Source organism: Bombina bombina, chromosome 5 (genome assembly GCF_027579735.1).
Source record: "Bombina bombina isolate aBomBom1 chromosome 5, aBomBom1.pri, whole genome shotgun sequence".
NCBI lineage: Eukaryota > Metazoa > Chordata > Amphibia > Anura > Bombinatoridae > Bombina > Bombina bombina.
In genome coordinates, this window is record NC_069503.1 from 419,471,291 (window position 1) to 419,493,229 (window position 21,939).

At 37.1% G+C, this 21,939-nt stretch overlaps 1 protein-coding gene across 1 annotated transcript in view; it reads right to left on the reverse strand.

The window, feature by feature from the left end:
* Nucleotides 1–21,939, reverse strand: part of OSBPL10 (oxysterol binding protein like 10) — an 873,140-nt gene that overhangs the window by 577,496 nt on the left and 273,705 nt on the right. The window contains exon 2 of the mRNA XM_053714253.1: nucleotides 9,230–9,405. Within this exon, the coding sequence (XP_053570228.1) occupies nucleotides 9,230–9,405 (176 nt within the window). The remainder of the gene's footprint in view (nucleotides 1–9,229; nucleotides 9,406–21,939) is intronic.

The following is a 21,939-nucleotide window of genomic DNA, read 5'->3' on the forward strand; positions in this document are numbered from 1 at the left end:
GTGCGGGACAGCTAAACCTGCAAAACTCGTAATTCCAGCGGTAGTGAAAAAGAGCCATAACACCGCTTTTTCACTCATACCGCAAAACTCATAATCTAGCCGAATATCAGATAAGAAAATCTTGTTCACATAGATAACTATAAAACTCATAGTTAAAGTACCCTGTTTTTTTTTTTTTCAAGAGGCAATGCTAAAATGTTTCATAGGAAATGTGATGACTTGAAAAACACACTGATAATTCTGGCCTAAGTTAAAAAAAAATCACAACTCCATTCTTATGCAGTTGCTTAATGCCATTATCTCCTCTAAATGTAATGAGAGACTAAATTTAAACCCCTAAACGTTGCCGAAAAGCAGAGACCAATAAGTGTTTACTTTCAAGTCAACCCATGTTTCTAAAGTCAATATTATCTCTGGCAATCAAAATGCACCCTGAAGGAACTTATGTAATTATTTTTTTCCATTAGATTGAGATGCTAAAATACAATTACACTGCTTTTGACTACTAAATCTGAATGCAGAGCTTAACGTTGCTGAAAATGTAGTTTTAGCTCCTTCTTAAATTATTTCCCGAATGGGTTTTTATGTAATATGCACAAATAGAAATGGGGGAATGTTAAAAATGGCATTCAAAGAGTATCAAAAATAGTCCTCTGGCTATTCGTTTTGTACTATTGAATGTTTATATTGAACAAATATCGCTTAAACTGTTCATAAAATTTTAATGTTGTTTAAAACGAAAATTCCTTTGAATATAACATTTAAAATAAGAGAAGCGTGTTCAAAACAAAGAATTCCTTTGTACCTTTCCTCATGTATAGCAAATGTTATATATAAATTCATTTAATAGTATTTGATTTGAGAGGAAACATTAACCATAGCAAAAACTAATATGTAAAATACAAACATAATTGTGAGTTGTCTCAGCTTTAGTGACTATCGATGTGAATCACATGAATGCTGAATTTAAGTTTTGGTAGTTAAACAGTTAATAAATAGGAATTGTAATATAGAAGAGAAGTACTGTGTTGAAAATGGTGTGGAATAGTGGAGTAGTAAAATGCTTCACTGTGTAATATCACAGAGCTATAAGCAGAACAAAAAATAGATTGAGGTGGTATGCAGTCCTAAGGATGCTACTCTAAATGATATCAATACCTTAGTCCTAAACATCAAATGAAGGGAATAAGAGGCCCTTATTAAAAATCACAGTAAAGGGAGAGCAATTTTACTAAAGATGTGCATTTGGACGTTTTGTTAGAAGAAGAAGGTGGCAGCTCGCGGATGGAATTCTTCTAGTGAAAGTACAAAACAATAAGATCTGGATTTGGCAAGAGCATGTTGCACTTTCACAAGAAGAAATCCGGCTCTGTAAAGAGTTGATTGCTGCAAGCGGCTGGTTTCTTCTGCACTCAGCAGCTAATAAAACAGCACATCCCTAAAGTTTACAGTGAAAAAAATCATTTTTAATTGAAAAACGCAATAAGCTATACCTTTGCCTTCTTCCTCAACCTGTGTGAAGCTGTATGTAAACACAGCTAACAAAATACTGCACATGACAGAGATGACGTCTGGGTGTGTGGTTCCCACCATGAAGCATGGTGGAGGAGGTTTGATAATACAGCATTCTGTAGCAACATGACATTTTATCTAGTTTAAAATTAGTTGGGTCATCATTTGTTTTTCCAACAGTAAAACTCCAACTGTAACCCAGAACACTACTCTAGGAGGAGAAAAAAAATATCTAACAAATGGGATGCTGCATCAGATGACTCAACAGAAATGGTTTGGGATGATTTGGGCTGGAGAGTGAAGGAAAAGCTACATCCAAATGCCTAGAACACATGGGAACTTTTTCAAGGAAAATCATCCTGGTTGGCTACCTCATGAAGAAGGTTCAGAAAATGCCAAGAGTGTGCAAAGCTGTCATCAAGGGAAAGTGAGGTTACTTTGAAGTATCTAAAATATAAAATAGGTTTTGATTTGTTTAACATTTTTTTCTGGTCACTCTATTCCATTTGTATTATTAGATAGTTCTTGTGACTTAACTATTATTCAAAAATGTGGAACATTTTAACAATAGAGAAAGAATGAGTAGGTGTGTGTGTGTCAGTTTGTGTGAGCATGTGTGTATAGTAAAAATAGCATACACATTAAAAACATTTCTAAGAGACTTTGAAAGTTCTGTTCTAAACATGGTAGACAATAAAAATTAAAAAACAAAAAGTGAGTGGGCACCTTCTGTGTCTGAAGGAGAAAAACATAATTTATGTAAGAACTTACCTGATAAATTCATTTCTTTCATATTAACAAGAGTCCATGAGCTAGTGACGTATGGGATATACATTCCTACCAGGAGGGGCAAAGTTTCCCAAACCTTAAAATGCCTATAAATACACCCCTCACCACACCCACAAATCAGTTTAACGAATAGCCAAGAAGTGGGGTGATAAGAAAAAAAGTGCGAAGCATATAAAATAAGGAATTGGAATAATTGTGCTTTATACAAAAAAATCATAACCACCACAAAAAAGGGTGGGCCTCATGGACTCTTGTTAATATGAAAGAAATGAATTTATCAGGTAAGTTCTTACATAAATTATGTTTTCTTTCATGTAATTAACAAGAGTCCATGAGCTAGTGACGTATGGGATAATGAATACCCAAGATGTGGATCTTTCCACACAAGAGTCACTAGAGAGGGAGGGATAAAATAAAGACAGCCAATTCCTGCTGAAAATAATCCACACCCAAAATAAAGTTTAATGAAAAACATAAGCAGAAGATTCAAACCGAAACCACTGCCTGAAGTACCTTTCTACCAAAAACTGCTTCAGAAGAAGAGAACACATCAAAATGGTAGAATTTAGTAAAAGTATGCAAAGAGGACCAAGTCGCTGCTTTGCAAATCTGATCAACTGAAGCTTCATTCCTAAACGCCCAGGAAGTAGAAACTGACCTAGTAGAATGAGCTGTAATCCTCTGAGGCGGAGTCTTACCCGATTTAACATAGGCAAGATGAATTAAAGATTTCAACCAGGATGCCAAAGAAATGGCAGAAGCTTTCTGGCCTTTTCTAGAACCAGAAAAGATGACAAATAGACTAGAAGTCTTTCGGAAAGATTTAGTAGCTTCAACATAATATTTCAAAGCTCTAACAACATCCAAAGAATGTAACGATTTTTCCATAGAATTCTTAGGATTAGGACATAATGAAGGAACCACGAATTCTCTACTAATGTTGTTGGAATTCACAACCTTAGGTAAGAATTCAAAAGAAGTTCGCAACACCGCCTTATCCTGATGAAAAATCAGAAAAGGAGACTCACAAGAAAGAGCAGATAATTCAGAAACTCTTCTGGCAGAAGAGATGGCCAAAAGGAACAAAACTTTCCAAGAAAGCAATTTAATGTCCAATGAATGCATAGGTTCAAACGGAGGAGCTTGAAGAGCTCCCAGAACCAAATTCAAACTCCATGGAGGAGAAATTGACTTAATGACAGGTTTTATACGAACCAAAGCTTGTACAAAACAATGAATATCAGGAAGAATAGCAATCTTTCTGTGAAAAAGAACAGAAAGAGCAGAGATTTGTCCTTTCAAGGAACTTGCGGACAAACCCTTATCTAAACCATCCTGAAGAAATTGTAATATTCTCGGAATTCTAAAAGAATACCAAGAAAAATGATGACTAAGACACCAAGAAATATAAGTCTTCCAGACTCTATAATATATCTCTCTAGATACAGATTTACGAGCCTGTAACATAGTATCAATCACAGAGTCAGAGAAACCTCTTTGACTAAGAATCAAGCGTTCAATCTCCATACCTTTAAATTTAAGGATTTCAGATCCGGATGGAAAAAAGGACCTTGCGACAGAAGGTCTGGTCTTAACGGAAGAGTCCATGGTTGGCAAGATGCCATCCGGACAAGATCCGCATACCAAAACCTGTGAGGCCATGCCGGAGCTATTAGCAGAACAAACGAGCATTCCCTCAGAATCTTGGAGATTACTCTTGGAAGAAGAACTAGAGGCGGAAAGATATAGGCAGGATGATACTTCCAAGGAAGTGATAATGCATCCACTGCCTCCGCCTGAGGATCCCGGGATCTGGATAGATACCTGGGAAGTTTCTTGTTTAGATGAGAGGCCATCAGATCTATCTCTGGAAGCCCCCACATTTGAACAATCTGAAGAAATACCTCTGGGTGAAGAGACCATTCGCCCAGATGCAACGTTTGGCGACTGAGATAATCCGCTTCCCAATTGTCTACACCTGGGATATGAACCGCAGAGATTAGACAGGAGCTGGATTCCGCCCAAACCAAAATTCGAGATACTTCTTTCATAGCCAGAGGACTGTGAGTCCCTCCTTGATGATTGATGTATGCCACAGTTGTGACATTGTCTGTCTGAAAACAAATGAACGATTCTCTCTTCAGAAGAGGCCAAAACTGAAGAGCTCTGAAAATTGCACGGAGTTCCAAAATATTGATCGGTAATCTCACCTCCTGAGATTCCCAAACTCCCTGTGCCGTCAGAGATCCCCACACAGCTCCCCAACCTGTGAGACTTACATCTGTTGAAATTACAGTCCAGGTCGGAAGAACAAAAGAAGCCCCCTGAATTAAACGATGGTGATCTGTCCACCACGTTAGAGAGTGTCGAACAATCGGTTTTAAAGATATTAATTGATATATCTTCGTGTAATCCCTGCACCATTGGTTCAGCTGAAGAGGTCGCATGTGAAAACGAGCAAAGGGGATCGCGTCCGATGCAGCAGTCATAAGACCTAGAATTTCCATGCATAAGGCTACCGAAGGGAATGATTGAGACTGAAGGTTTCGACAAGCTGTAATCAATTTTAGACGTCTCTTGTCTGTTAAAGACAGAGTCATGGACACTGAATCTATCTGGAAACCCAGAAAGGTTACCCTTGTTTGAGGAATCAAAGAACTTTTTGGTAAATTGATCCTCCAACCATGATCTTGAAGAAACAACACAAGTCGATTCGTATGAGACTCTGCTAAATGTAAAGACTGAGCAAGTACCAAGATATCGTCCAAATAAGGAAATACCACAATACCCTGTTCTCTGATTACAGACAGAAGGGCACCGAGAATCTTTGTGAAAATTCTTGGAGCTGTAGCAAGGCCAAACGGTAGAGCCACAAATTGGTAATGCTTGTCTAGAAAAGAGAATCTCAGGAACTGAAAATGATCTGGATGAATCGGAATATGCAGATATGCATCCTGTAAATCTATTGTGGACATATAATTCCCTTGCTGAACAAAAGGCAATATAGTCCTTACAGTTACCATCTTGAACGTTGGTATCCTTACATAACGATTCAATAATTTTAGATCCAGAACTGGTCTGAAGGAATTCTCCTTCTTTGGTACAATGAAGAGATTTGAATAAAACCCCATCCCCTGTTCCGGAACTGGAACTGGCATAATTACTCCAGCCAACTCTAGATCTGAAACACAATTCAGAAATGCTTGAGCTTTCACTGGATTTACTGGGACACGGGAAAGAAAAAATCTCTTTGCAGGAGGTCTCATCTTGAAACCAATTCTGTACCCTTCTGAAACAATGTTCTGAATCCAAAGATTGTGAACAGAATTGATCCAAATTTCTTTGAAAAAACGTAACCTGCCCCCTACCAGCTGAACTGGAATGAGGGCCGTACCTTCATGTGAACTTAGAAGCAGGCTTTGCCTTTCTAGCAGGCTTGGATTTATTCCAGACTGGAGATGGTTTCCAAACTAAAACTGCTCCTGAGGACGAAGGATCAGGCTTTTGTTCTTTGTTGAAACGAAAGGAACGAAAACGATTGTTAGCCCTGTTTTTACCTTTAGATTTTTTATCCTGTGGTAAAAAAAGTTCCTTTCCCACCAGTAACAGTTGAAATAATAGAATCCAACTGAGAACCAAATAATTTGTTTCCCTGGAAAGAAATGGAAAGTAGAGTTGATTTAGAAGCCATATCAGCATTCCAAGTCTTAAGCCATAAAGCTCTTCTGGCTAAGATAGCCAGAGACATAAACCTAACATCAACTCTAATAATATCAAAAATGGCATCACAGATAAAATTATTAGCATGCTGGAGAAGAATAATAATATCATGAGAATCACGATTTGCTACTTGTTGCGCTAGGGTTTCCAACCAAAAAGTTGAAGCTGCAGCAACATCAGCCAATGATATAGCAGGTCTAAGAAGATTACCTGAACACAGATAAGCTTTTCTTAGAAAGGATTCAATTTTTCTATCTAAAGGATCCTTAAACGAGGTACCATCTGACGTAGGAATGGTAGTACGTTTAGCAAGGGTAGAAATAGCCCCATCAACTTTAGGGATTTTGTCCCAAAATTCTAACCTGTCAGGCGGAACAGGATATAATTGCTTAAAACGTTTAGAAGGAGTAAATGAATTACCCAATTTATCCCATTCTTTGGAAATCACTGCAGAAATAGCATTAGGAACAGGAAAAACTTCTGGAATAACCGCAGGAGCTTTAAAAACCTTATCCAAACGTATAGAATTAGTATCAAGAGGACTAGAATCCTCTATTTCTAAAGCAATTAGTACTTCTTTAAGTAAAGAGCGAATAAATTCCATCTTAAATAAATATGAAGATTTATCAGCATCAATCTCTGAGATAGAATCCTCTGAACCAGAAGAGTCCAAAGAATCAGAATGATGGTGTTCATTTAAAAATTCATCTGTAGAGAGAGAAGATTTAAAAGTCTTTTTACGTTTACTAGAAGGAGAAATAACAGACAAAGCCTTCTTTATGGATTCAGAAACAAAATCTCTTATGTTATCAGGAACATTCTGCACCTTAGATGTTGAGGGAACTGCAACAGGCAATGGTACATTACTAAAGGAAATATTATCTGCTTTAACAAGTTTGTCATGACAATTATTACAAACAACAGCTGGAGGAATAGCTACCAAAAAATTTACAGCAGATACACTTAGCTTTGGTAGATCCAGCAGGCAGTGATTTTCCTGTAGTATCTTCTGGCTCAGATGCAACGTGAGACATCTTGCAATATGTAAGAGAAAAAACAACATATAAAGCAAAATAGATCAAATTCCTTATAAGACAGTTTCAGGAATGGGAAAGAATGCCAAATATCAAGCTTCTAGCAACCAGAAGCAAATGAAAAATGAGACTGAAATAATGTGGAGACAAAAGCGACGCCCATTTTTTTTAGCGCCAAATAAGACGCCCACATTATTTGGCGCCTAAATGCTTTTGGCGCCAAAAATGACGCCACATCCGGAACGCCGACATTTTTGGCGCAAAATAACGTCAAAAAATGACGTAACTTCCGGCGACACGTATGACGCCGGAAACGGAAAAGAATTTTTGCGCCAAAAAAGTCCGCGCCAAGAATGACGCAATAAAATGAAGCATTTTCAGCCCCCGCGAGCCTAACAGCCCACAGGGAAAAAAGTCAAATTTTTGAGGTAAGAAAAATATGATAATTCAATGCATAATCCCAAATATGAAACTGACTGTCTGAAAATAAGGAAAGTTGAACATTCTGAGTCAAGGCAAATAAATGTTTGAATACATATATTTAGAACTTTATAAATAAAGTGCCCAACCATAGCTTAGAGTGTCACAGAAAATAAGACTTACTTACCCCAGGACACTCATCTACATGTTTGTAGAAAGCCAAACCAGTACTGAAACGAGAATCAGTAGAGGTAATGGTAAATATAAGAGTATATCGTCGATCTGAAAAGGGAGGTAAGAGATGAATCTCTACGACCGATAACAGAGAACCTTATGAAATAGACCCCGTAGAAGGAGATCACTGCATTCAATAGGCAATACTCTCTTCACATCCCTCTGACATTCACTGCACGCTGAGAGGAAAACCGGGCTCCAACTTGCTGCGGAGCGCATATCAACGTAGAATCTAGCACAAACTTACTTCACCACCTCCCTTGGAGGCAAAGTTTGTAAAACTGATTTGTGGGTGTGGTGAGGGGTGTATTTATAGGCATTTTAAGGTTTGGGAAACTTTGCCCCTCCTGGTAGGAATGTATATCCCATACGTCACTAGCTCATGGACTCTTGTTAATTACATGAAAGAAATATTCCTTGTACTGTGCTTTGTGTCACACAGTAACTGCTAATATTATATCCCCAAAACCTTCTATTAAGGTAATCCATAATACCATTAGTGTTACCACCAAACACAGAACTGTATCCACCATTCTGGTATATATTAACTTAATCTATAATATCACCAGTGTTACCACCAAAAATATAACTGTATCCACCATTTTGGAATATATTTAGGTGAAACACTGGGGAATATGGCCAGGCTATTCTCTACACATGCAATATCTGAGATGCTTCAAAATTGCTCTGATGAATTTCAAGTCCTGTGCCAGAAGCATGGCTTGAGTATTAAGCGTACAATTTACTTCATTCATTGTAAAATTCACCAAGAGAAACATGGAAAAATCAGATAGTCTAGAAAAAAATATAACATTTTTTTTACCCATAATAGTTTGGGGAGGTGGTTTATTTTCAGCAGGGAACAAGCACAAGATGTTCAGGGAGGAAGTAAGGGCAGTCTAGGAAAGCGGTGAGCAGTCATGGATGGAACATGTTGGTTTGTGGCAAAATCAGAATGGTCTGGGATGTGGCTGGGTTTTTTGGGGCAGAGTTGGGCATTTTTGGACAAGCCTTATGAAGTATCCAGTACTAATTTAAGGGAAGGTGGAACAGAAGGACAGAGCTCCTGAACTGGGACTAGCTACGGGACATTTGGAATTTTGTTATAAAGTTGCAGACAGAATTTCCTAAGACTTTTTAGTATTTTTTATCAAACATTCTGATAGTGGGATAGTTACCATTTGTTAGAAAGGAGAACGCATAAATACAGCTGTTATGGCAAAGAACAGAGGACAGTCTGTAAACTGTCTCACAAAATTACATTTCTCTACAGAGTCAAATGATGCTCTTGTCAGGCACTGAGACTGAAATGTATGTAGTATATTGAGTGAAAACACAATCATAGACAAGTATAAGGCCAGAGAATAAACATAGCTGAACTCACTTTACGCATCTCTAAAAACAGTCGCTTAATAGAAAACCAAACCATTTACTGTGGATGAGACTCAAGCAGGTTACATTTTCCTTTGTAGCTATCAGTTTTATCAAATGATCAGAATAGATTATTATGTTCCCCTTACCTTTGAGTTTATATATTTCTCCATTAGCCGAGTACACAACTATCATATTGGGTGCCTCATCACTTTGAGAAATGGCTGACCCAGCTAAAGACAGACTTCCTCTTGGTTTCTGGTTCTTACTCGCTTCTGTCACAAAATACTGCAATGTCCCTGAGTCAAAGTCCAGCATAAAATACCTGTCAAAATAAAAAAAAAAATACAATATTTAGATCACGTCTTTCCATAATAATTACTAGTTGAAAGCAATAATACAAACAAAACAATTTCTCATAAGACACATACATATACATGTAAAGTCAATTAGCCGGTGACCCAGCACTCCAACCTCTATGGTGTGGTTATGACCTGGGTGCAGTCCTCAGAGAGTAGTGGTTGATATTTGGTATAAAGGAGGGAGGGCACTCACAGGATTTCTTGTTGCAATAATTTATAGTATTTATTCTGAATACATCAGTAATTTCACATCAAAGATCAAAAGATCATAGTCATAGTTTCAGCTCCTAATAGAGCCTTCTTCAAGACAAGTTTAAATCTTAATGCGGATAGTCTGCTGTACTCCCAGAAGAGAAATAACTATATATATACATATACTAGTGGTAAAGCCTGTGTACACGGGCCAAAATGTTTAATGAAATAAATATACCTATCCATCCCTATCCCTCTATTCATCTGTCCCTGTCCCTATCCCCCCGTACCCCTTTCCAATAAATAAAATTACAAAAAATAAAAAAAGCTAAATTACTGGAACAAAATTTCATTATTCAAAATAAAAAATAAATATTCCTAATCTAAAAACCCCTTTAAAAAAAATCGAAATTAAAAAAAATTTAAAAAAAACCCCACTAAAGCCCCAAATAGGTGCTCACGATTCCTGAAGTTCGTTGGAGAAGCTCTTCTTCCAGGCGGGTTCATCATCCACAGCAAAGGCGGCGCAGAGCGGTGTTCCTTCCCAGATGTGGCGATCTGTCAGAGTCATACAACAAGCCAGGAATCAAAGCCAGAGCTGGTAGTCAGACGAGCCGAGTCAGGAGCCAAAGCGAGTAGTCAGACGAGCTGGAATCAGGTACAAGGAGAACAGCAGAGTCAGGAACAAGCCAGGGATCAGGAACCAGGAGGGACGTCAGACAGCCAGGTAATACACTGGAACACAGGAACTCACAAACATGTCTGAGGCAACGCAAGGGCAACACATACTGAACAGAGGCCCTTTAAATAATAAGTGATGACATCACAATTCTGAGACTGCAACCTGTCTCACACGAATGATGTACACCAGTCTGGCCATAAGAGGGTGTGCAGGAAATGAGCAGCATCACACACTATGCACCAGATTCAGCAAGAGAGGTGAGTAAAATGGCTGCCAGCAGCACATGGCAAACAAAGCAGGGAAAAAACCCTGACACGATCCTCGGCAGCTGCAAATCTCGGTGGCGACTGTACCCAGCGGCAGCGCTCCTCTGCGGTGTGGAGGCTCCTCTTCATGCGATCGTCCGCTGCACACTGAAACCAAGAGCAAGTGAAATCTTATTGGCTGGCTGTTCACCAGCCAATAAGATTTCACTTGCTGTCATCCTATTGGCTGATGTGAAAATGTCAGCCAATAGGAATGCAAGATACCCCAATAAATACGGGGTACCTTGCATTTAATCTTCAGTGTGCGGCGGACGATCGCATGAAGAGGAGCCTTCACACCGCCGAGGAGCACCGCCACCGAGGATCGCCATATCTGGGAACATTATTCTGCATCTCAGCTCTGCACCGCCTTCACTGTGGATGAAGATGATGGATCCGCCTGGAAGAAGACCTTCTCCGCCTGACTTCAGAAACCGTGAGTACCTATTTGGGGCTTTAGTGTTAGTTGTTTTTTTTAAATTTTTTTTTTTTTTTTTTTTCAATTAGGGTTTTTTGAGCAATGTGACAAAGAGCTGAATGCCCTTTTAAGGGCAATGCCCATACAAATGCCCCTTTAGGGGAAATGGGTAGTTTAGGTTTATTAGTGTTTTTTTATTTTGGGGGGTTTGGTGGGTGGGGGGGGTTTAATGTTAGAGGGGGGCTTAGTATATTTTTTATGTAAAAGAGCTGATTTCTTGAGGGGAATACCCTACAAAAAGTCCTTTTAAAGGGCTATTGGTAGTTTATTCTTAGATTAGGGGGTGTTTTTATTTTGGGGGCTTTTTTATTTTCATAGGGATTAGGTTTAATTTTTTTATTTTCTGTAATTTTAGATTAGTTTAAATTTAGTTTTCTAAGTAATGTTAGGTTTTTTATTTTAATTGTAATTTAGGATTATTTTAATTTATGTAATGGGGTTAATTTAGGGGGTGTTAGGTTAGGGGGCTTAGTGATTAGTTATTTGCATTGTGGGGTTTGGCGGTTTAGGGGTTAATAGATTTATATTAATTGTGATGTGGATTAATGGCGGTTTAGGGATTAATAGATTTATTAGGTTAATTAGCAATGTGGGTTAATGGCGGTTTAGGGGTTAATAGATGTATTAGGTAGTTTGCGATGTTGGGGATGGCGGATTTAGGGGTTAATAATTTTATTAGGTAGTTGGTTATTTATTTATTTTAAATACTTATTGCGGGTGGTTAGGTTCTTTTTTTAAATACTCATTGCGGGCGGTTAGGTTTATTTTAATACTCATTGTGGGTGGTTATTTTTTATTTTTTTTAATACTTATGGCGGGCAGTTAGATTTTTTTTTTGTAATGCTCGGTTTGCCTTCGCTGCATCCCGGTGGATTCCGAAAATGGCAGGGTGGCGAAAGAATCCACCCTGCTATTCGCTGCATCCAGGTGAATTCTTTTGGCTGTGCACACAGCCAACATTCTTTTGGCTGCTTCGCGCTGCCAACATTCCTTTGAGGATGCGTGCGCAAACTGGTGACGGACGCATTACAAACGTGATTATAGTATAGAAAAAAATATATATACAGTATATATATATATATATATATATATATATATATATATACACACACACACACATACACACAGTATATACATATTATTATTATCATCAGGTATTTGTAGAGCGCCAACAGATTCCGCAGCGCTGAATACATATATAAAGACAGACAGAAAGACAGACAGGTTGATCAATATATGGGCAGACTGAAAGAATAATGCATTGTTCATAGTACCAATGATAATTCATGCAAAATGTGAAATAACATTCCAGCATCATATCTAAAGTAGTAATAGGATAACCTCCTGTCAAGTAAGGCAGAAAAGTGTAATCCACCCCACCCTATTGTGCAAAAATGAATAGTGAATAACAAGTATGCTTTATAGACAGTAAAGTTAAAATTCAAAGTAATACACAGTTTGCAAACACTGCTGCCATAGAATGCTAGGCATGTGCATGCTCCTAAGCTCCTATCAACCTACTTAAGTTTACTCTTCAACAAAGGATACCAAAAGATCAAAGCAAATTCCATAATAGAAGTAAACTGGAAACTAGCTTTTTTAAAACTGTATGCTCTTAAACGTTTGATTTTGACTTTACTGTCTCTTTAAAAAGTAAATGAGTACTAAAATCCATTATATTTGAAGTTTAGCAGCACACAGCAGTATAATGGACCACTTAAGATTATATAGATACAAATAAAAAATAAAAAAAATTACAACATTGTGTTTAAACTGATCAATTGATGTAGAAAAAATATAGATAGATTTTTTGTTATATTAGCAACCTTAAAGTATGCTAGAAATGAGCACTTGAAGATAAGACTTGCACTTAGGACAGTACATTCACTGATACGATGGGCTAGCTGATGACTGGTAAGATACAGGTTTTATAACCAACCTATTTAGGGCCAGATTATTAGTGGAGCGCAAACTTTTGCACGCAAGCGATAAGGAGTTTATTACGAGTATTTGCGCTCGTCAGGCTTACCACACTCATAATAACACCATCTAATAAAAATTATTTTAAAAATATTGCACACAAAAGTTATAAGGGTTAAAAGAAATGAGATCTCAGGTGTTAGAAAAAAAGGCAGGCAAAGGGCTTTAACATTAAATTACTTACATATACATGTCTAAAGATGTGTGTGTATGTATGTATGTATATGTATGTATATATATATATATATATATATATATATATATATATATATATGTACATATGTATTTCATGTTTTCTTCTACTTCACCATTTATGTCTGATTTATGCAATATTCATATTTAATAAAGGTTTTAACTATGTATTTACTATACATATTTCACATTCCAATGTTCTACACATAGCAATATATGTTCTATGTATTTATATAATAGATATTCATATATATATATATATATATATATATATACCTGTATATATCTATACCTATATATAATCATATATCTATATAGGTATAGATATATATTTTACCAAAATACCATCAGAAATATGTAGAAAACATAATTTATGCTAACCAGATAAATTCCTTTCCTTCCTGGCAGGGAGAGTCCACAACTTCATTCCTTACTGTTGGGAAATACAACATCTGGCCACCAGGAGGAGACAAAGAAACCCAAGCCAAAGGCTTAAATATCCCTACCACTTCCCCTGTCCCCCAGTCATTCTGCCGAGGGAACATGGAAACGTATGAGAAACATCAGGGTATAAAGGTGCCAGAAGAAATAATATAAAAAGGGAGCCGTCCAACAAAAAATAAATTACAAGCAGGGTTGTGGACTCTCCCTACCAGGAAGGAAAGGAATTTATCTGGTAAGCATAAATTATGTTTTAATTTCATAAGGCAGGGAGAGCATTCAATCTCCACGCAGTCAGCCTCAGAGAATCTAGATTTTGATGAACGAAGGAACCCTGTATCAGCAGGTCTCTGCGAAAAGGTAACCTCCACTGAGGAGATGAGGACATCCCCACCAGATCCGCAAACCACGTCCTTCGCTGCCACGATGGAGCAATCAGAATCACTGATGCTTGCTCCTGCTTGATGCGAGCCACCACACGAGGGAGAAGTGGTAATGGAGAAAAAAATACATGAGTCTGAACCTCCATGGTACTGATAGGGCATCTATCAATTCCGCCTGAGGATCCCTCAACCTCGACCCATACCTGGATAGCTTGGTATTAAGGCGGGATGCCATGAGATCTTTCTCCGGCATCCCCCACTCGCTGCATATCTCTGCAAACACCTCGGGTGGAGAGACCATTCCCCTGGGTGAAAGGATTGCCTGCTGAGGAAGTCTGCTTCCCAGTTGTCCACACCCAGAATGTGGATCGCTGACCGCATACATATGTGAGTCTCCACCCACTCTAGTATCTGAGATACTTCTCTCATTGCCAAGGAACTTCTCGTTCCCCCCTGATGGTTGATGTAGGCAACCGAGGTTAAATTGTCACCTTATGGGGTAGATTTATCATAGTGCGAGTGGACATGATACGATGTAGCGTATCATGTCCGCTGCACATTTATCATTGCACCAGCACTTCTTGAGAACTGCTTGTGCAATGCCGCCCCCTGCAGATGTGCGGCCAATCAGCAGAGGGTGTCAATCAACCCGATCGTATTCGATTGGGTTGATTTCTGTCCGCGGCCTCAGAGCAGGCGGACAAGCTATGGAGCAGCGGTCTTTAGACCGCTGCTTCATAACTTCTGTTTCCAGAGAGCCGAAAGACTCGCGCGGAAACAGGGGCATGAAGCTCCATACGAAGCTTGATAAATTGGCCCCCATGTATTATTATGTATGTATTATGCCATGTTAGTGCTTGTTTCCTTTATGTTCTGCATCAGTTGTGATTGAAAGACACATTTTACCCACGGCTTTGGGTTTCAGATCCTACAGGGTGAAAATTTATTTTAAAAATATATATATATTAAGAACTACATAAATTAGTATTATTAAAGGCTAACTAATATGCCATAGAAGGAAAAATATAAGTATGTATTTGGATTTTTTTTTTATTTATTTATTTTTTTTTTATTGAAGTTCAATTTACGGCATACAAACAACAATTTTCAATGCGGTCAATACAGAAAGGATTAGAAAGACAGTTCCAACTGTACACATCAAAATTATAGAACATTGATGAAAACAAACAATAGACATCCTATTTGCCGTTTAAGCTAAGAGCCTTCCAAACAATAAATAAATGGAACCACTTTTGAACCTCACAAAATGAAAAAGAAGATAAAGCGTTAGAAGGCTCTCCTGGGCGTTAGGGGACCACTTTTGGATCCCAAACAGTGAACTTCAGTTTTCTTAATTTATAAAGTCTGAAGGAAATAAAACTGGTTACCTTGCATTTTCGGTACAACAGAAAGTATAATATAAGCTTATATTAGGGTGTTAATTAGCATATGAGGTGATAACCACAATGGAGGTAATATTCTCGAATGGAAATAGCATGGTGGAACAAACAATCAGAGACTCGTCTGGAAAACTATGGTAATCAGCCCTGCTGAATAGAATATAGTGATTAGAGTCTCTACCGTGGTAATTTGTAAGAGTAAATGCTAGGGGGGAGTTTATGTTACGGCATAGGCAAGATGAGCCGTATGGTTAACCCTCCTAAATCAGGAGGTATATTGTGGGGGGGGGGGGGGTAAGTTGAGTACTTTAATTAAGATATATAGCGTAGGAAACTTTTAACATGCAGGATATCAACTATAAATAAATTAGACTACCCTCAAGGGTTTATGATATATGTTGGCAACTAAAAATTCAATGTTAACTATGGGAACATCATTTAACTGCTAAGATTGTATGTGTATGGTTAGCCTTGTCAGAGCTCTTAACAAGGTGAATGGGATAGAAGATTAAAGCCGAGAGAAACTGACCTAGCGGTGCTGTGCAGGGTGACGAGCGATAAAATAATCCTATACACTTCTTACCCTCTTCGAAATATATATCTATAAACACAGGCCTATAATAAGTGCACAAAGTATTAGAATTATAAACAGATGATACAATAGTTGATTAGGGGCTGAAGAGTACCATATCTATTTTTATTTTTAAGACTGACTAAACTAAGGTCCTAAATGCAAACACACGCTGAGAAAAAACTGCATTTCTATAGCTCAGTTGCCTTAAGTCCTATCTTCTGGGTATGGGCCCTATACCCAGCTAGAATGCAGACATGATTTTAGTTTTAGTCTTTTAGCAGCATAATACAAAAAGTCATACTTCAAGGATGTGCTTATTGAACTATAAATTAAAAAAGGTTAACTGAGATTTGAAGGAAGACCATAGCAGCAGTCTAATGTGGTCTAAATAAGGATATCTAAGAGTGTGTCATAACACATTGAACTAGACGTCTCCAATCCCCTTATATCATACATGTAAATCAATACAAAAGCTCAACAACCTGTGAACCTAGGTGTAGAAACTCCTGAGGGCAATGACTCCTACTGTTATGGCAATATTGGGCATATAATATGAAAGCAGTTAGGCATCAAACACTTAGTAAACCAATGCGAGATATAAAGTTACCAGAGCTAAGTAATAAAAAGTTATGTTATTACAATCTCAACATAAAACAAATTTGAACTTTTGAATAACATACGTGTCAAACAGAAAAAATTAGCTAATGTCAGCCAGACCAAAAAGCTTTGCTTAACCGGGCACACTATTGAGAGATAAAGGAACATAGCGCCCATACTAAGTGTCCAGAGTTACACCCGAGACTTGTCTCAAGTACCAGGTAGATTGGGGTCTCCATGTTCTTAACCGACACCTACTTTTTGGCGCATCAGGGGGAGAGAGGGTCGCACAGACCAGCATAATAGATTGACACTTTTGCTCCTAAGGTGGGTAATATCCTTATCTGGAAAAAACATAGAATGCGCTCTATAATATGGAGGGACTGAGTGGTGTGTAAGTCTCAGGGTGATAATTACCGGACCATGAGGGCCTACTTCAGCCATTGGTGATTGGGGAGCCGGCCGCACTGCATAGACACAAATCTGCTCACATGTAACAGCGGGCGGTCCCGCCAACTCCTCAGCGATCGGCCGCCTCGCCACAGATGACACCTTCTCCTCCATTATCCCACAAGGTAAGCTAGGCAATGAGATCATCTCAGCAAATGGTTCTCCTTGATTGCGGTATGTTCCGGTGCCTGCCGAATCCTTAGCTGTAAGAATATTTTCCGTTGCTTGCCCATTTTTAACGTCGTCTGTAGTTTCCTGGACATGCTCAACTACCTCCACCAAGTGTACTTTTGATCCCTCGTGGGGCATCCGCTGACCTATGAAGTCCCATTCTGATGTGAGTCAGTCCGAAAGGCAGCTGTAGTGGGCATTTAGCAGATGGGTAATGGCGGTTAACAGTTCAACACTGCAGGTAGCCATATTGACACCACAGTGGTACTCTCTTCTATCCTGCGTTTTCGGTTAGATATGACATACACAAAAAAAAGGGTTCTTGATTCACTAGGAAGGCCTTACAGATATGAGGAAATGGCCGCTCCTAGGTCATCTCAGCACTAGTCAGTCTATTAAAACAGCGACTCACTTCTCATTAGAGTGATCATCCGGTGATTTATGTTTCCCTTTCTTCGCCTCAGGAGACAGGTGTACTGGAAATATAGATTTTAGCTGGGCTGAACGGTCTAAAAAGTATGATTATTTGCTATATCGGCAGAGCTGAGAGAAAGTGCGACCGTTCAGTACCCAGGCATGCTCCGCCCCCCGTATTTGGATTTTTTAAAGCCACTGTCCCTTAGACAAAAAAATAATGCAGACAATCACATAAATCCATCATCTTTAAAGGACATTTGAACTGTGACAAAAAAAAAAAAACCAACATAATTTAAAGTAGTCATGCAAGGTCACAACAAAGGCAATGTACGTATCCCTTTACCCTCACAATGTGTCGCTAACCACTAGATGAAAACAGGCAATACTTTTGCAAAGCAAAATTTAAACTGCAAATCCGAGTTAATACAGACAGAGAAAGGCACTCACAGGAATGAACAACCAGCTCAATAACATTATTAGCCTGCTCTATGGCGATTTCCCACCTGGGTGCAGCTTCTTTTTATTATATAATCCAAGTTAAAGGGATAGGAAAGTCAAAATTATACGTGCAGGATTCAGACAGAGCAGGTCATTTTAAGACACTTTTAAATTCACTTTTATTTTCAAATGTGCTTTGTTCTCTTGGTATCTTTTGTTGATATAGAATATGCACATATACTACACTAGTGGCAGCTGCGGCGAATTGGTGCCTGCACACATTTGTATTTTGCTGACTAGATGCGTTTATCTAGCTGCCATTAGTGCAATTATGCTCCTTCAACAAATAGAAGTAGAAGTAATAGAAGTAAATGGGAAAGTTGTTTAAAATTGTATGCTCTATCCAAATTATGAAAGAAAATTTTGGCGTTTCCTGTCCCTTTAATAATGTAATGTTTTAAATTTTGGACAGTTATTTGAATAAGAAGTTTTTTGTTTTTTTGACAGATATGAACCATGTTAGTAACTATTCACAAAATACCTTGATGGAAAAAATGTACGCGTTTTACAACAAGCAAATGTCAGATCTTATTTTTGTACAAAAGATAAATTAAACTAAGATTTACTTTAAAAAAAAGCTCTTGCTACGGCTCAGTTCCTTTTCTACTGACAGTTTTCCAGTATCATAGCATATCACAGGTATTACCCTGTCATGGTTAGTTGAACAAGCAAAGCCAATGTGCCTTTGCAATATTGATCCTGCTGCCAGTGAAACAGGAGAAAATCACAAAGGAGAGGCACAGTTTAGTATTGTGTTTCTGAGCAGGTAATCAAAAGCATATTCAGGTTAAAAAAAACAAAAAGATGAAAACCCACTGGGAATTAAAGAGTGGTTTAGATAGATAGACGGAGACAGGCAGACAGATAATATATATAGTCCCAAAGTTAATGCCCACTATACAGGTCCTCCATATATTGTGGCTTTATTACCAAAACATTGTTGTATGAAAGACCTGGAGAGTGTTCATTAACTTTGAGATTTTAAATATTTCTATCTGATGCACCCTAAGCGTTTGTAATTTGAAAATGAGAGAGTGCTTGACCAAAGATGTGTGTGTATGGATCAAATCGTTCAGTGTCACCGAATCATCTTAAAGGGACAGTCTACTCCAGAATTGTTATTGTTTAAAAAGATAGATAGTCCTTGTATTACCCATTCCCCAGTTTTGCATAACCAACAGTTATAGTAAAATACTTTTTACCTCTGTGATTAAGTTGTATCTAAGCCTCTGCAAACTGCCCCCCCCCCCTTATTTCAGTGCTATTTAGATACTTGCATTTTAGCCAATCAGTGCTGACTCATTCATACTTCACGAGTGAGCGCAGTGTCATGTTTATGACACACATTAACTAGAACTGTCTTGCTGTGAAAAGCTAACAAAGCAGACTGCATGGGCTTAGAAACAGGCAGAGATTTAGAGTTTTATAGATTATAAATATCAATAAAACAAAGTTGGTTGTGCAAAGTAGCCATTATCTATCTTTTTAAACAATAAGGAGTAGACTGTCCCTTTAAAACTAATGAACCATTATACACATGTATTTCATAATGATGTGTCTTTTTCTTTTCAGACTGCTGTAATGAAGAACAAACTGTAAGTTCCATTCTAATTTGCATAATGATAAACAAAACTAAGAAATGCTGATCTTATGCAATTTGAAATAATTAATGAAAGAATGATATGGGCTACTCTCTTTTTTTATATATGAATACCAAAGGCAAAGACCGCAACTGGCATAATCACCACAAGAATTGCATGTAGGCAGCGGAAAATTTGTTTTTGGACTCTTTTAAGCATTGGGGAAAGCTGGGGGCCCCACAATGGTTGTAGCTCATATGTTTCTTACAACTTGATATCAGAGATGGAGGGGTCATGCACAGCCAGCTTATTGTTTTAAAACCTGCTCACTAGAATTAGCACATATTTTATACAAGCTGATATTCTGTGCTCAGTCACTAAAGCAAAATCTATATAACAGACCATGTCTTGTCATGCACACACACACACTCACACACACACATACTCACACACTTTATGGGTTATGCACTCACACACATACTCACAAACACTCACACTGCTGAGGTTGATAAAATGAGCAGCGCCTTGAGACCCTTACGGGTGATTAGCCGCGCTTTACAAGTACACACACTCACAAACACATACTCACACTCACACAAACACACACACTCACATACTCACACACTTAATGTGTAATGCACTAACACACACACTCACACACACTCACACTTCTGAGGTTGATAAAATGAGCAGCGCCTTGAGACCCTTACGGGTGATTAGCCGCACTTTTAGCACTTATCACTCGCTATAACTATAATAATGATTACTTAAAGGGACATAAAACCCCCAAAAAAATTTTCATGATTCAGATAAAATGTACAATTTTTAAAAATGTCCCAATTTACTTCTATCATGAAATTTTCTTTGTTGAAAAGCAGGAAGGTAAGTTCAGGAGTGTGCACAAGCCTGCAGCACTATTTCCTGTCATGTAGTGGTCCAGAAATTTGATAATAGAAGTAAACTGGTAACTTTAAAAAAAAAATTATTCTCTATCTGATTCACAAAAGAAACAAATTTCAGCAAAGGGGGTAAGTCGTGCAGCCATGGGCAGGAAATTTAAATTATATATATATATATATATATATATATATATATATATACTTATATACATATATATTTATGTGTTACTATGTGTATAGCATAGTAACACATAAATATATATGTATATATACATAGTAACACATAAATATATATGTATATACACATAGTAACACATAGATATATATGTATTTACACATAGTAACACAAATATTTATGTATATACACATAGTAACACATAAATATTTATGTATATACACATAGTAACACATAAATATATATGTATATACACATAGTAACACATAAATATTTATGTATATACACATAGTAACACATAAATATATATGTATATACACAAAGTAACACATAAATATTTATGTATATACACATAGTAACACATAAATATTTATGTATATACACATAGTAACACATAAATATTTATGTATATACACATAGTAACACATGAATATATATGTATATACACATAGTAACACATAAATATTTATGTATATACACATAGTAACACATAAATATTTATGTATATACACATAGTAACAGATATATATTTATGTGTTACCATGTGTATATACATATATATTTATGTATATACACATAGTAACACATAAATATTTATGTATATACACATAGTAACACATAAATATATATGTATATACACATAGTAACACATAAATATTTATGTATATACACATAGTAACACATAAATATATATGTATATACACATAGTAACACATAAATATATATATATATATATATACACATAGTAACACATAAATATATATATATATATATATATATATATACACATAGTAACACATAAATATTTATGTATATACACATAGTAACACATAAATATATATGTATACACATAGTAACACATAAATATATATGTAAATACACATAGTAACACATAAATATATATGTATACACATAGTAACACATACATATTTATGTATATACACACAGTAACACATGAATATATATGTATATACACATAGTAACACATAAATATTTATGTATATACACATAGTAACACATAAATATTTATGTATATACACATAGTAACACATAAATATATATGTATATACACATGGTAACACA